This window comes from Aulostomus chinensis, chromosome 2 (assembly GCF_037954235.1).
Source record: "Aulostomus chinensis isolate RoL2024-O1b breed Wild chromosome 2, RoL_Achi_v1.0, whole genome shotgun sequence".
NCBI classification, from domain to species: Eukaryota; Metazoa; Chordata; class Actinopteri; order Syngnathiformes; family Aulostomidae; genus Aulostomus; species Aulostomus chinensis.
Window position 1 is genome coordinate 28,955,408 of NC_141321.1, and position 17,443 is coordinate 28,972,850.

General features: G+C 44.0%; 1 protein-coding gene across 2 annotated transcripts in view; it reads right to left on the reverse strand.

Annotated features, from left to right (window-relative positions):
• Positions 1–3,522: 3,522 nt before the first annotated feature.
• Positions 3,523–17,443, reverse strand: part of fto (FTO alpha-ketoglutarate dependent dioxygenase) — a 123,092-nt gene continuing 109,171 nt past the window's right edge. For both annotated transcript variants that reach the window (XM_086189056.1, XM_086189067.1), the window contains 2 exons: positions 6,296–6,436; positions 3,523–5,146 (listed from right to left, as the gene is read on the reverse strand). In XM_086189056.1, the coding sequence (XP_086045182.1) occupies positions 5,140–5,146; positions 6,296–6,436 (148 nt within the window). In that variant the 3' untranslated portion in view covers positions 3,523–5,139. The remainder of the gene's footprint in view (positions 5,147–6,295; positions 6,437–17,443) is intronic.

The following is a 17,443-nucleotide window of genomic DNA, read 5'->3' on the forward strand; positions in this document are numbered from 1 at the left end:
TGTTGAGAGGGTGGTGGTGGTGGTGGTGGTGTCATATTGAGAGGTGTTTCTAATGTCTGTCTTTGGCTCAGTCTGTGAAACTACAGGAGGGAAGACTATTCTTCCACAAGACATTCTCTCATGTAGTGGCTGGATGATGGTGGGGGGAGCACTGGTGAAGACGTTGGGCCGAAATCTGCCGTAGATGTTCAACAGAGTGCTGGGGGGGACTCTTTTTTTTTTTTTCTAAATTTTTGGAAGCCAACCCAAAAGTTAGCATGGTCTCAGGCTCCTTCCACCAAAAAGCTGGTGGGATTCTTGCCGTGGATTTGATTTGATTTTTTTGCTAGATATTTTACACAAATGAACACTTTTATGATTTATTTGAGGGCCAAACGCAATCCTAAGACGTACAAAGCTAACAGTGTCTATTGTAAGAACAAACTCCTCCGTGGACGCATGACTTTGACGTCATTAATGGGTTTTTAGGAACGTTTTTAAGCACGTTTAGTTTACGCCCGTTGTATCAAATGTGCTCTATATATAAATCTGGCTTGACTTGACCGCATCGAGCATCACGTCTTTTTCCAGCACACTGATGTGTATCGACTACGCCTGTAGCCTTGCTGTAACATTTTTAACACACGTTAACGCTTCCAAATTCAGAAGAGCAGGATTTACCGAAGCATTTTTGGCCGTAGAAATGTTTGAATATCTTATGATATTTCACCACAGACCTTATTTCAGGCATCCAAGTCCGTCCTGGGATGAGGGACCTGGACATCCACCCCCAGGTTCTAAACCTCATCGGTGATGATGAAGGAAAGATGAGGTGATGATGAGGAATTTGGTTCCTAGGATTTTCATACTGGTTGTAGAGCTCATAGAGGTTTTTTTTTCTTTAATTTCCCCCTCCTCATTTTTATTTTATCTTTATTTTAACTCAATCTTAAGTTTACTTCAAGGGCATCAATTTCATAAATCCACGCTATTATTACAGCACGTTATTAGACTGGCAAAAAAAAACCTTCACTCAGAAAAATGAATCATGACTTTGTACAGGAAACAAAGCGGGGAGGTGAAATTATTGCTTAGAAATATTATTTTATAAAAGCCATTTTATTTTTTAAACAGCACCTTCACGTCCGATTGAAAGAGAGAATTTTAAAGAAAAATGTTTTGTCTGTCTTTGTGACTCCCAGTGTCTTTGACCTTTAGTGTAATTGTTCCTGTGCGTGCTGCCTTGTATTTGCACTGACGTAAAACCTCTGCCGTTTGCCTTTTTTATGACCTTTAGAGTAATTAAGAGCTGCGGAACATCAGGGCCGGCGTCGCTTCATGTGTAGTCCATCAAGTCAGTGTTTTGTCGGTGCTGATTGCTGTTTGTCTGTGGCGGTGACAAATGAGTGCGTCCCGTCGCAGCGCTGACAGCTGCCCCAGAGCTGCGATACTATCTCCTGCCTGCTTCTACAATTACTGCTGGCTCTCTGGCCCCGGGGCCTCCAACACCGACACACACTTTGATACATTACACACTTCCATTCATTTGTGCAAACATTCTCACAGACAATTGTATGCATGTCTGTATACATTCTTGAGCATAGAATACTGTGGAATGTGTAATATATACAAAAACTCAGCGATATACATATATATATATATATATATATATATATATATATATATATATATATATATATATATATATATATATGAACCTCACTCTTCTTGAGGCTCCTCTCATCTAAAGATGAAATGAAATTATCCTTCATAGGTTCATATTTCACCTAAAAGAATCGAGACAATAATAATGTATGAATTGGATATGAAAACATTTCAAAATTTAGATGGAAATCCATTTTCTCATTTCATTGCGCTGCACTGCAATCAACCGTGACCTCATCGCCACACAGCGAAACATTTGACTGGGATGTGACCCCAAAGCGATACCTTTCTCCGGCGCACACCTGGTTATTTTATCTCTGCCTGCACCTATTGTTGGCCTAATTGAAGGTGGCTGGGCTGGTTAGCTGGCAGCTGACCCCGGTCAGAACAATGCATACCTGTGGCTCTCGCCAGCGCTGTGTAATTGTCTCTTCAAGTGAGGCCCTTTTTTTCCAGTCAGCCCCTGAGGGGAGAGGCCTCCACAATCATCCATCACTCAGTCACTCAGCCACTACAGGAAGTAGTTAACATGGGCGACCTCTGGGATGGCGATCCAGGGTGAGGAGAAGGAATGGGGGTGGGGGGATTTTGGAGAGACACATGCAGCATCATTTCACCGCTGGTCGTGACAACAATCAGTCAATCAATCAGTGCGATGCAGGCGTTGTTTGCTCTGCTGTTGGAGCTGCTTCCTTTGAACTTTAGAGGAACACAAAAAGTAGGAAGTAACAGGATTTGAAGTAAACGGTATTAATTACACAGTAACACTGCATAGTTGTAGGTCCAGAAAAGCCTGCTGAGTATGTGACAGGCTGTTGAGAGCACCGGTGTCATGTTAGTCCATACATCTGCTTTTCATCTGTTATAACCTCAATGAAAAACCAAATGATTTTTGTTGAATTGTGCAATCTGACACCTCTTAATTTAAACCTTAATAGAAATGGTAAGTTGTTTTCCATCGACCTGTTTTATGCTTTCAAAATTTGTGCATTAAAAACCCGAAGTGCAAACACTTCAGTGTTCATCTGTCAACTGTAGACAACGATTCCTTTAAGAAATAACTTGTCCCTCAACGAGAGATTAAATGTGGAAGTGGAATAAAAGTCATTAAATATAGAGTCTACACGGTGGAAGGGTGATGGAGAGACTGTTTGAGCCTTTGACAAAACGAAAGTTTCAACCAAAAAAGTACTTAAACAAGTTAATGATCATCTGTTTTTAACAGTCGAGACTCTGTTAAAAACACTGCTTCAGGACTTTTCATGGAAGAGCTTTATGATTCCACTCAAGTTAAGATTCATCATGATTTTTAAATTGATTTAAATTCCGCCGTGCGGCGCCCCCCCCCCCCTTTTTTCAAACTCATATCGAAAAAAAAGAAAAAAGAAAAAAAGATGGCAAATTGGATGAAAGTTCAAGAGACAGGGAACAACTCTGACTTTAACTTTTCGAAACCTATCAGCTTTGGATAAATACCACAAAGCGTGTCATGACATGAGGATTTATTTGAGAAAGAAATGAAAGAGGATTTAAGAGTAGGAATTAAACCAATTTAACGTGGACGTCATATTGTACAGTGAATGGTAGTCAAGGTCATTTTCCTTTCCAGCTGCGCCCCGATGATGCAGCGTCTCGGCCAAGTGAAATATTCAGATGATGCGTTCTGCGGTTCGGAGACGCCTCCACAACAGTCGGAGCGTCAACATTCACACGCAGGCTTGCATGTAAATAAGAAGTATTAGGGCCAAAAACAGTCAATTAGCATTTAAAGTACAACATGTACACCGAGCCGAGCGTGTCGCACTTCTTCTCTGGCAGGAATCAAACGCGTGATGGACACAAACGCACAAAGTACAGAGGGACGCAGGTCATTGGATAAAACACTGCATTTTATTTTCTGCCATTCCTATTGCTTGAGACAGACAAGCTGTGGCGCAGGGAGCACAGAGTGATTCGTACAAGTCAACGCTACTGCCGATCTACAAACAAATCTCTCTGACAACAACAAACAACGGAGGTGCAGCAAAAGAAGAAGCAAGAAGAACAGTGTTTGGCAACCATTAACATCTTGGAAAAAAAAAAACTTCAGAAGTAAAAAAAAAAAAAAAAAGGAGTGCAGTCTGAATTTTTAATAGTAAACAGCATCTCTACTTCATCATGAACTAGATAGAAAAAGAAATCAAACGAGGAGGGCTGCTACACTGCTTTGACGTCGGCCCCCTTTTCCACCCTTTTTAGGTTTCTTGAAAGTGGATTTTTGTCAGAAGCGCCGGATCTTTCTCCCGCTCTTTCGGATGGCCCGCAGCATTACAGGGGAATGTGGTGCTCTACACACTTTAAGAGTAATTAAATGCGATTGAACAGCTGTAATTATGAGAACCGGCGGGTGTGTTCCTGGGTCATTCCATCAGTGCTGCTTTTCATCAGAGCAGAGGCAGTGGGGCCCCGCTGCTCGTCTCTGGTTCTCCACATGCACATCTTCAAGAACAAACAACTGGCAGGCTGCCTACAGGCTCACTCACACACTCGCGAACACACACACACACACACACACACACACAGGCACACACACTGTCGCATTCATACACTCACACACATCTTCATGTAGACAAGTGAGAGAGCGAACATGCACATGCACAAACACAAACGACTGATGACACGTATATTAAAGTGACTAAATGTATGCGTACAAACACACACGGTGGCACAAACACACCACAGAAACACGGAACAACACATTCTTCATTTTCTCCGTTTTGGGTGACATTCATAACTTTTTCATCATATTCCTTCTTTGGTCTCCTCAGGCTCATTTTCACCTCTGAACACAATAAAAGGGATAACACTATACACAAGTGATGAATGCAATATTGTGAACAACTTTTTTTTCCTTTTTTTTCTTTTTTTTTAAACCGTTCTATACTGTTTTATAACACTGTGACGAGTTGAGAGCATATGTGTGTGCTGTAGTGTGAATGCGGAAAATGATCTACTGATAAAAGCATGTCTGGGTTACATGAGAGTAAGGAACAGAGTACACTGAAATAATAAATAGCTACACAATGTACTGTATGTTATCACTGAAATGCAGATTCCATGTACAGACCGTAGCGACACTAGTAGCTTGGCGCTAAGCTGGCATTGTTAGCATGTTACTGAAGCGCTTACTCTGGCATGTTCTATTGCGGTGATCCGGTTTCCTTCCAGCCTAATCTGAGCTAAGGTGGCTGAGATACCGGGGTCAGCTGGGTCGGGTGGCGGAGGGTGGATGAGGGGTGGTGGATGGGGGGTTGTTGATGCCCTAATCAAAAGGAAATGAATCTTGGTGGGATCATAATGGAGCTGTCTTCTGTGGTCTGTCCCCTCAGCTGATGTTGGGAGGAGAAGTGTGTGTGTGTGTGTGTGTGTGTCTGTGTGTGTGGGGGGGGGGGGCATTCAGAAACGCTGGTGTTTGTTTCCTCTTGTTTTTCCTTTCACACTCCATCTATCCATCTCTCACATCCTGTCAAGGAGATACAAGACAACATGGACGGTGACCAAAAACGCAACTTTGAAAGTTCTTACTTTGATAGTTAAATGATGGCATTGTGCGTTTCTGCAAGCCACAAATAATCTCAGAGTTTGTGAAGAAACTGTTTTGACTGACAACGAAACCTGTAGCTAAACAATCAGATTCACCTTTGTAACACAATGACCTTTTATGATGAGTTGGTGCTACAGGTGTTGCAGGTGTTTGAGTTACAGTTGATTACTCAAGATTTGACAAACACCGCTCGGAGTTCTGAAACTGAACTTGAACGGCGGTTTCCTGCCGTGTCCATGCATCCGTCTCCCCTTCCCGCCTTCTTTGTCAGAAGCGATGATGCATAATTCATTTGTATTTAGTAAAACAAGATTACAATGGTTTGCAGAAATGTTGCTCCCAGCAGGAGGTCTTCATTCAGACTCGAGGGAGCTCAGGGTAGAGGCTAATTGTAACACAGGCTCAAATGACAAGAACCACTGTAGGATGAGGTCAACTCATAGAACAACGGAATTACCATCAACACACTGCCGTTTGACAAAGTTTTCCGAGCATTCTAAGCAGACTTTGATGAACCCTCCGAAGCTGAACAATGGTAATGAACCACAGCATAACATTTTATTTTGAAAAGTTAAATGATTGATCATCCTCTCTCTGATTATAGTTCTATATCTAGTTGGCTACCTAGAGAGGAGAAGGTGTAGAGAATAATGTCTGTCCGTTGAACCACTGGGGGAAAATATTTGTGATTATTTTGACTGATGTTACAATATAATTCCCAGTGTTATAACAATTATCTGTCTTGTGTTATTATTCACATTTTAAGAGGAGAATATTTAAACAATAATGGTAAGATTTTTATGGAGATTTGTATCAAACAAAAATGTCTCCTGTAAATAATTCTGTTCATACCTTTGTGTAAATTCATGTAAGATAGAGATGACACAAACCTGTGTGCATGCTGATGTATGAAATTAATAGAAGTCGACGGAGGGGATTAAGTGTTCTTAGTAAATGACCATTTAATACTCACACAGTGGAAGGAAACTAAACAAACCTGCGAACACACCTGCACATATACAATGTGTTCCCTTCCAAACATCCTGCTCAACATCTCACATCACCCACCTCCAAAGCAGCGACTCCACTCTGTTGATGATGTCAGCCAGATCAAAGGGCAGCGGCATGCTGGGGTCATCCACACCCCAGAAGGGCCGGTCCACAGGGGCCTCCTCGGGGGGTAACGTCTGGGCCAGACTCGAGTGGCACCTGAGGCGACAGGACACAGGAAACAAACGCACCCATCAACTCCCTCTCGTTAAAACCAACTGGTGGACGCTGCTCCGGCTAATGACGTGTGGTTGAAGAGAAGGTGAGATGTTTAGAATATTATTGTGGTAGAACTGAAGAAATGTATAGAAATATTTCTAAAACACCGTTCCTTTACTTTAACATCTGTCTTTCAGGTCATTTTATACTGACTGATGCAGGATTAAAATTCCCAGAAAACTCTAGGGGGTTTCGTCTGTGTGTGTGTTAACTTGTCTCTAAACCCACAGTGGGTGTGTATTGTGTGTTTAAGGAGGAAACAGTCGGCCTGTGTGTTTCCTCTCCTTTTTATGACTCCCAATAATACCGGACCCAATTAGAGCCTCAGGGCAGAAGTGTGTCTGTGTCATCTGGGGGCAAACATGACACCGTTTAAGGAAAAACAGGTAAGCGTGACAGACGGCGATTCCTCTTTGATTTTGTGTTGTTGTTTTTCTTTTCCCCGCCTCTACATCGTCATTAAAATCTTGTTTCTCATCGCTTTGCTGTTCTTAATGAACTGAAATAACTGAGTGAGTGATGGAGGGGAGAGAGTGATGAGTCAGGAAAGCGTTTCTAACGCAATAAATCACCTCTGGAGTGTCAAGGGGGAAGAGAAACTATGATATGATATATGATTAATGCTACATTCACACACAGACACAGTAACACACAGACACACACACAAAGCATGATGCCTTAAGAACAGCATCAGTCTGTCACGAGGAATCTGAGAAATCCAGAATTTATCACAACATGATTTCTGTATGATTCATAATCCATAGATAAGTATAAATTCAACAGCGTTGTGAACCCTTTACAGACCTTCGCGACATTTTGTGTCAGACGAGTGTAAATATTTACGGTGGTTACTCTCTGCTGTCATTGTAAATCTGCCTCCCTCGGCTTCTTGGCAGACGAGAATGACCTCTGACCTGGAGGTGCAAGAGGGAGAGGTGGAGGATGCCATTTGTATGTGGTGTGTGTGTGTGTGTGTGTGTGTGTGTGTGTGTGTGTGTGTGTGTGTGTGTGTGTGTGTGTGTGTGTGTGTGTGTGTGAAGCTAAATGTTTTTCTTCTCAAGCCACAAGGCCAGTTATAATTCCACCTCGGTTATTCTGCTAAGGTCTCTCTTGTCATATTCCATCCACACCCTAAAAGCCTCAAACAAGCCTTCACACACCCACAGAGCCACCACCACCTTGTGGCTACTGACTAGGGGAGGGGGGACGGACCAAGGGAGGGATGTGGGGGTCGGTTATGGATGAGATGAAGGGATGTTAAAGTTGTCAGTGAACAGCCAGGGGCTGCCACAATTTGTGGTTATATATTTTAACCGGAGCCACTTAATGTTCAACTGGCTCATGGCCTAAGTGCTGCATTTTGGTGCGGTTAGCCCTTTAAAGGGCTGCTGCATTACGGTGCTGAGGAGCAGCATTAACATCCACTGTTCTAATATATCTTCTGCGCTCTGGATCAGGGCCTGATAATAGCATCTGTTAACATGCGCTAAGTACCATTATGTAGCACATCACTTCATAAATAATACGATTAGGTGACCTTGGGGCTTTGCAACGAGCCGTGTGTTTAAATGTTCTCATCATTTATTTAGGGTGTGAATTAAAGGAAGCGCCACTTCAGAGGAGGAGAGGGAGGAGGAGGAGGACATGGCTGGCATACATATCCACAGAGTGTGCAAGAGAGAGAGAGAGAAAACTGACCCAGACAGCACACACTCATGCATATACTGTGCTGCTCTGCTGACATCAGCTTGAGGACACCAACAGGCCGAGGGAAACCGTGCCTTTGATTTGGCTCGATAACATATTCCATGTTGCAGGGCTATGACAGAAAACATTTGCCTTTATTCTGCTGCCCCAACTCCTAATGAGAGGCTACGTAACATAAAAACCTGACCAGCCACCTTCAAGTGAGCTGCTGAATTTATCTGACAAGGGATCTTGCAACATTAGCTTGCAAATTGAAGGCTCCTGGTTTACCAGAGATATAGAAGATATCAAGACTGGAAGACTATCAAAGATAATGTAGAGTATGTAATTCAGCACACACTTTTACACAATGTACTTCTGTTCATAGCGTAGCGCCCTTGACTACTAAAATGGAACCAAACAAAAAGTCAATATCAAGCGAGGTGCCTTAAGCTCTCCAGGGCTCTTGCTAGAAAATTCTATGTAAGCCACAGTGCCGTACAAACAAGGTTCACCAAAAGACTTTCCCATAGCAGAGCAGCCCACCTTAAAGCTAAGGTCAAAGACAAAGAGGTGTACGTGGGGGGTGGCGAGAAGGGAGAGAATGTGTTTGTGAGTCCAGTCTGTTCCAGTGGATTAACCCCAGACAGATATGGGCCTAACTATCCCATCTGGCGCTCAGTCAAGAGAGATTGGCAATACAATCACTCATTTCAATTTGCCCTGAAACCTTATAGCCTGGCAGGCTCCGGCTCAAATGGTATGCTAATGTGAAAGGTATCTAGGATTCTATTGCCTCTATTCCACAGAGGCAGTTCCCGCCAAGTAGCTCAGTGCATGTGAACTGCGGCTAGGGCAGGAGCTCCACGACGTTCCTCGCAATAAGGGCCGGAGCCCCCTTTGCGCTCAAACTAACCACTTTAGCTAAAGTGAGTGTTAATTATGGACAGGCAAAGCAGTCAATAAAAGGTTAATGTAAAAGTCAAAGGATAAATTCCTTTAAGCATTGCATCATTCCACCATCTCTGCGACCATAGCTACTCGTAGGTCTCCTAATCAATACGTTTTACTGTAATGCGCTCCCCATTGATTTTTGCCCCCCCCATCCCACCTTCGCGCTCCAAGTCTGAGCTCTATCACTTGGTTAAAGAAATAAAAGGGACAGAGAGGGAGAGCGCTAGCTAAAGAGGGACAAGTGCATGAAGTGATTAAACTAAATATCACAATTTTGCATGGTGTTTAGTTTTAGAATGCGGCGATACGGCACCATCACTGCGGTCACCGCCATGCTGCAGTCATCAGCGCTCCATCTCTGGCTGCTGTGTAATTCTGTAGCAACACACTCAACAGGGCCATACATTAAAAGGCCCTCTGCTCTTAACAGGATGGAAATCCACCTAATAGACAACATCAGTACTTCCGACTCATGCAATTACACTGATAAATGCACAATTTTGTCAGGCCAAGTGAAAAAGAATCCACGGAACACAGATAAGAGACAACGCTTATTGCATTATTGCTACAGGAGGTCATTTGTAACCTCCTGGGATGAGACAGCTGGGGCTGCTTCACTCTGAGCATCAGCTCAGAACCAGGGTGGAGTCGCTGCACCGATGGAAAGCTTTTTGGAGATGCTATAAAGCACATAATATCACCAAGGTGATTGGAACTGTTAACGTGCACAAATTAAACAGTATATCTTGTAGTCTTACCGACCTCGGTAGAAGAATAGATTCATAGTTTTTATAGATTGGAATATTTGTTCAATTCTCCTAATTTTGAATCTCACACAGTCAATAAAATCAATATCAGGACAACTTACATCACCGTTACGAATGGTGAAATGTAAAGAAAACAGTTTCCAGTCTAGTAATATCATTTGAGGGACGGCATGGCTTGGAGGGAGAGTGGCTGTCTAGCAACCAAAGAGTCGCTGGTTTGAACCTCACTTCCCCTGGTGAACATGATGAAGTGTCCTTGAGCAAGACACTGAACCCCTATTGCTCCTGATGGCCCTGCAACCAGAACAGTGAATTCACATACAAGCTGAGGACAGTTTGCAGAGGAGCAAAAACCATAATTTCCAGGGAGAAAAGCCATCAGCGCCGTTCCTGTGCAAGATACAGACACTGGGACCTGTGCTTGTGACTTAACCTCCAGTTTCCTACACTGTCACTTCAGAACTGACATGGAATCTCATTTAGCAGAATCTCATTTCCTTCTTGAACGCGCAAACATCATCACCCACGTGGGCTCTGCTTACTCAGACCTGACCGTAAACTGACGGCGTTCTCCAGTGCCACTCAAGACCATCATAAGAGACCTGATGTGAGATTGGAGGTCAAGGACTTGAGACTTGACTTGGACTTGGACTTGAGCTCAAAGACTTGTCATCTTCTCTGGCAAGATGTGACTGATGCAAGAGCAGCATCTACACTCGCCTCCTCAGGAACCGCCATGATTGTTTTGAGCTTGTGACATCATGATCTTGCAACTGCCTTACAAGGTGAAGGTTACATAGTTCATCTAGTACAAATATACAACTTTATAAAAAAACAAACACTTTTTTAGCTTTCTGTATTTAACTATTAAAATCACAGCCTAAACTTTTGCACAGTTGTGACAATAATGCCCTCTTTTTTTATTTGCTAATAAAAAGGAGCGAGCCACGAGATCAAAGACATCTCATAAGTTTGGCTTTGTAAGTGCTATGATGCACAACATCAATCATCCACATCAGTTTGAGTCTGTGTTGATCAAGGGAAGAGAAATACCTCAGATCACCTGCTTCCTCGTGCTGTACCTGCGCTTCATCTGACTCACTAACAATCCTGTGCAGGTGTGAACTTTTATGGTCTTGGCAACCTTAGTGCCCCGATAGCTGAGAATGCAATCAAACAAGTCATGAAAAAACAGGCATGTGTCTCATAAATCAGCCTGCCTCCGAAGCTAAGGTATGCAACCTCATCCTAAGGCGAGAAAGAGAGAGAGAGAGGGAGACGTAAATTATTTGTGTATATTCTGTATGTGCACGACATTGTGTAAGAACTGAGCACATATGTCTTTGCATGTCACATAGTTATATGAGAGGTGAGGAAAAGACAGACAGGTAGCATATATCTACATATGTATTCTTGAACTGTTGTTACTGAAGTCTGAACAGTGAGACACAAAGACCCCAACCTGCGAGGTGTGAAGCCTCAGATCTCGACCCACACCACCCAGGATCCAAGAGTCCTGTGAACTCCAAGTGTTGGAGCCAAAGCGGCGCCTCAGATCTCCGCCCACCAGCCCTAAAGCGCAATCATTACCAAATTCAGCATTAAATGTGAAGTGGTACGTTGTGAGTGTGAGCCATCTATCCATCCTGCCAGCCAGCAAGCGTGGGCAGGGCCGTGTCTTAACCGTTTCCACAGATCAATCAAATGCTATTGTGTCTGCAGACAGCTGCTGACTGTACACTTTATGAGTGTGTGAGGTGGGCAATTGTGGGGAGAGAAACAGAGACGGGGTGGGGGCGTCCTCGTCAAATGCATGACATATGTTCCTTTCATTTTGATTCCCTCTAAGGAGCCTGGGCTAATAAAACTAACATCTGATGCACTCTTTCCCCCTTTAATTAATGGTTGTGCAAACCACGCAAAAATGCATTAGCGAGGAGGGCTAGTAGACAAAGCGGGTGCTGCCGGGTGATTTCAACACTCCCCTCCACGTGCCACCATGACTCTGCTGCTGCTGCTGCTGGGAACAATGATTCTGCCAGAGGTACTTTTGGGTGGGGAAGCCCTTTCCTCAGACTCTGTGAGGTCTCCCTCTTGCCAGATGCAGTCTGGGCTGCTCATTAAACCACATGAAACAAATAAGGCTCATTATTGGCAGCTGAAGCCAGTTGGGAACACAGAGACCTGAGTTTTCATTGGGCTCATGTACTGTATGTATATAGGCCTACGGCAGAAACACAGGGGGATGGTTGTACCTGCACAGCCCCTGCTAACTTCACACCCTGAGCGTTTGATGTGGCCTGGCTGGTTGCCCCATCTCGAGCACGGTGATCCAGATGTAACTGAGAAATACACACAAAGCCAGGTAGCCTCTAAATAGCCTTCATAATTGGAGGCAATAAAACACTATTGCAGTCTGGAAGTGCAAAGGAGGTGAGCCTCTGAACTACAGCTACTGCTCTCAAAAACCAGGTGGACGTCCATTAGGTGCTTAACAGCGTAACAAATTACCGAACACCCCGGCATGCTCCCTCTCCTCCCCGGGCAATGGGATGGAATGTGGACTTATGTCAACATAGGCTCAAAATTTACGAGCAGACAACTATTGTTCAAATGCAACCTGCTTCTACTAAAAAAAAGAGGTAAGAAAAGGACAAACAGATAGGGCGCTCCTGGCTGTTTACTCTTCCGACAAGGAGTGTGGAGACAGATCACTCCCTAAGGGTCTGGATCTCTATAAGTGTGTGTATATGGTTGAAAGAAAGAAAAGGAGAGAGAGAGAGAACCTGCATTTAAGAGAGAAAGAGTTCATGTGCTCTGGGCTGACTGGGACAGAATGAGGGTGACTATGTCTTTTGGCCTACTAGCACCTGTGCCAGACTGCAGTCGAGCTCAAACACCTGCCTTCAAGGAAAAGTGGGGAAAAAAAACAAGACAACAACTAACATTTACAGTAGACCCTGCAACAGTAACACCCAAAGGACACCACTCAATGGACGCCCAGCTCCACACCAACCCTCTCCATCATCATCCCAAACAAGCCACATGTGGCGAAATACCAGAGTGAAACATTTTGATATATACGGGCAAAACTAATTAAGAGTTGGTTTTAAAGAGACACTGACATTTTTCCTGATGACGCTGTTTATTTATAAAGCCCTGGAGAGAAACTGGAGCAATAAGAGGACTTGATGGCGAGGGTAAAGAGGTTACGAGCCTGCAAGTGATTGCACTTCTTCACAGCTCGGCATTTGCAGACTGTAAATCTGCTGTTATGGAATCAGGAAGAGGGTAAGTGTGGCGCTGGGAGCACTTGCTTGTAGTTTTTCATGACAAAGGTATGCAGTTTCTGTGAAAACTTGTTGTTCTGGGAGTGTTATTGTAAAGTGATAATTTACTCCTACTCCCATGCACACACACGCACACGCACCATGCCCCCTCCCTCCTGGCCAGGCGTCAGTGCCTTGTGGGCATCTAAGTGGCACAATAACTCAGGTGACGGATGAGGCTCGCCTTGACAGCTATACAGCCAAGCCATCGGACGACACCTGACCCCAGTCACACGGTGAGGTCGATCCAATGTGGGTACAATTCCCACCTGTCTTCAGGTGACAATGGCAGGGTCAAACCAGCCCAGCTAATTATAGTCTATTGTAACTTCAACTGCCTGGTTACAAGTCATCCTTCCTGCTCCAGGGGACGTGGTGGTAAGTTATGAAGCCTTTGTGAAAAGCTAAACTGTGTGATAGCTGCTTGAAACGCTTGTACTCTACAGGTATCAGGTTTCAGAACTGTGTGTTAAGTAAAACCAATCTAAAGAAGTCATTTAGAATTTTCATTTAGTTCAGGGTGTATTATTTTGAACTAATCTTAAGTCTAGCTAAGGTTTAGCTAGATTTTAGAACTAAAAGCTACTAGGCAGATGGTCTTTTTTAAAAAGGAGGATTGCAAACTTTTAATCTAATTCTAGTTTGTTTCTTATTCTTTACTATTTAACTTTAGAATGGACAAACAAAGGAGTGCCAGAGAGATCAGTTGATGTTCACGTTCCCATATGGGCATCTGTACTGGGTCAACAACTATAATCGTTACTCATTCTATTTACAGAAGGATGAAGTTATCCTAAAAATGCCAGGCTGGGTTTACAGAAACTTTACCGGATGCTTTCATTTTTCTCCTGATTAAAGGAACAAGAACTAAATCAAAAGTCTACAATCCGAGCTGGAGCGAGGCCTCCTGTACGCGACGTGCATGTGCGTCCATTGGTGCATATTCTGTGCAACTATGCCAAAGGAGCACTTTCCACCAGGTGTTTGAACTTCTGCATCACCTGGTGCTCGTGCTGCATGAACATGAGTTTTGTTTCACCCTATTAAGTAAATAATGTAATTAAAGGGCCTCAGCGTTTAAAAGCCTGTGAACAGCCAGCAATTTGTTTGGAAGTGCAGCCAGGTTAGGCCCTGAGGCACCACACCAAACAGGATGCAAAGAGTGCACATGGCAAGCTAGAGAATGTAGTCTACTGTGTATGTGTGTGCCTGTGCGTGTGTGTGTGTTTGTCTGAGACTGCGTATGTACTTACCTGGGCAGATGTGTTTGTGTGGGTGTGGGTAATTATTCACTGAAAGTTGTTCTGTGTGTTGAAAAAAGCTGTTTGTGGTTCAACAGGTACTTAATAAAGAGTTTTGTTTGTAGTGACAATATCAGAACTTGCAGCAATAACTGTAATATCAGCACGACAAGGACTGCGTTACACCAAACACAAGCCTTTTGTTTTAGTGGCTGTGACATTGACCGTGTTGTCAGCGGTATGAGAAAAGTACGGGGAGGTTTAGAGAAGTTCTTTAAAAAGTCAGGTGACACAGGCTTAGCGTGTTTGCCACTAAAGGCAACAATGAGACAAAAGCCAAATATGGAGCTCAGCTCGCTCAAAACACAGGGATTACGACTGAAGCACTAACAGAGATCAACTCTCCTCAATAGTTTCCTCACTCCACAAACATCCCTGCCCTGCACCACCTATCCCAGTGAGAATCCTCCTCACTAAATTCTCTGCTGTCGCTTCTGATCCAGGGTCAGCTGTGGGGAGTAAGAGAGGGATAACCTCTTTCTTAGCCCCACAGAAGCCCAGATGGCTGTGCTAAAGCTCTGATCCAAAAACTACCTTACAACTCAGTGGCTGTGGCCACATCTCCAAGTCCACAGTTTAACCCCGTGTGATGTCAGCCAAGGTCACAGATGCTCACTTGAGAGGCAAAAAGAGCCAGAAGTGAAGTGCTGCCAGAGTCGAAGGAATTAGATCCGGGCTGAGTGGCCCTCATCTGGCTAAGCCTGGTAAGTAGCAAGACTAACAGGCTGAGGCACGGTGCTTTGGGTTCGCAGATGCACACATACACACATGCGCACACACACATATACATGCTTGTTAGCTTGCACGCAAAGGGGCACACATAAATAAGGAGGTAAACACACACTTACATAGTCACACACACGGAAGGACTCAGAGGGCTACAGATGGTGTGCCCTGGGCCTGGTGACTGGGGCTCTGAATGAGCTAGTTTTGGATCCATCATGGAAGCTGCCATGATGCACAGGGCTCAGGGGTTGAGGGAGGAAGACAAAGAAGAGCGGAAGGAGTGCACAGGGTGCAAGAGGGGAGCGGGCGTAGTCGATCTCCTTTCACTGCATGGGGGCTCCTAACATTTTTGGTACAACATCAACATGTCACTGTCCATTCGTCTCCTTGCCCTATTGCCCATGTCCCAGCCCTCTGTCTCCCCACACCAACACACTGAACATGCAGCACCCACACCTCCCAAATACACAAACCCTGGCATAAGCACACACACACCCCGTAGAAGCCAGCGGCCACTTCAGCTGTAATTCCGCCTGACTTCCGCTGTCTGACTGGCAGGAGACAGAGAGGGTGAGGACAACAAGCTGTGAATACGGGAAGAGACAGAAAATCATTGAGAACCTTGCCTTTATGAATCTTTGATGAGCGAGAGTGGGGGTAGGCTGGGGCTTTGCCTCTGGTTAAATCAGAGCATAGTGTGTATGGTGTGTGTATGACTGCCAACAGAGGTTGAGATAAACAGGGCCTGGATCAGGCCCAGACAAAGGCAAACCCTGCAGTCGGTAACATTTGTCCCTGCAATTAGTTCCTGTCCTCCCTGTTCATGTTGAAGGTAAGTGGTGATGGTAGCTAGCGAGGCAGCTGAAGCCAGAACTGCCTGTACACTGAGGAAGGTATGTACCGTGACGGCTTTACGTTCACATCAATGACATCGTTCATATTCAATTATGAAGCAGGCAACACCTCCTTGAACACTCAATAACACACAGTGACATACCATAAGAACTCTTAGACAAGGAGTTACACAAAGTTGCATAACATTTAATTAAACCTTTTATTACACACATCTGAAGCCATTTTTTCCCCATAAGATGATTAAATTGTGTTTTAGCTGCTGTTTTGAATTATAACACTATTAGAATGATCATAAATTAATATGTTAAGAAGTCAGGCTATGGTTTCCATCCTTGTCTGTCCCTGTTTGCAGTGAAGAAGTTGAGGGGAATTCAATGAAAGGAATTCACTGCTGCCATTCAACCCCAGCAAAAATATGTTTTTGCCAAACATCACGATGTCATCGTAAAGCTGAACTTTGACCTTTTGTCATTTGTGTCTTTTATACATTTTTTTTCGAACATTTCAGAGTATTCAATAACACTGATATATCTAAGCGCACCTGCTCTTTCAGGTCAGTTTTCACTGTTAGTGTTCAGCTTGGAAAGCAATTTGTTACTGACGCTGACGCGGCTGGTAATAGACTCCATTTCTCATTTGAGAGAGGACCAGTTTAACTCACACTAACAAGTCTGGCTCTCTGCCATGATAAATGACATGCAACTATTTGCGAGGAGAAAAGCAAACAATATGATGAGTTGGTATTACGCTGTCCTACACTGCAGTTTCCTAATTAACAATGATAAAGTATGTTGCAATGTCTTGTAAAGACATACAGGTTTGCTATTACAGCGTGGGAAGCTGTGTAACACCCACACCCTTGCGTTGTACCTTCTGTCACTGTTCATTGTTTTCTCTTCACACCTGTTCTGACTTCGGACACATGAAAAGCCGATGATGACTCAGTGGAGGTTGTTTTAATTAAAAATACAAGACATGTTACAACAACCATCCTTCACATCTCAGAAATTTCTTTTTAATAGATGTCAACAAGGTGCCAATTTTCTCCTCAAGATGAGTTGGGTTATGTTACGAAACAAGCAGAGCAGCATAGTAGCTTTACCTCATCTGCCACCATTGACAGCTCAGAACTCAGAGTCCTCCAGGAAGCTCGGCTCATGTTAATGTGTCACCGATGAGGCCTTTTGAAAACCCGACTGAACCGTCTGTCAACGAGCATAGCAGTCAAGCTCACATAAGAGCTCGGCAATGAGATGAACTGTCTGAAGGTGATCAAGAGTTGCCTCGGCTTGTGTCTGCATCTGACAGGTACAAACTTTACACTTCGCA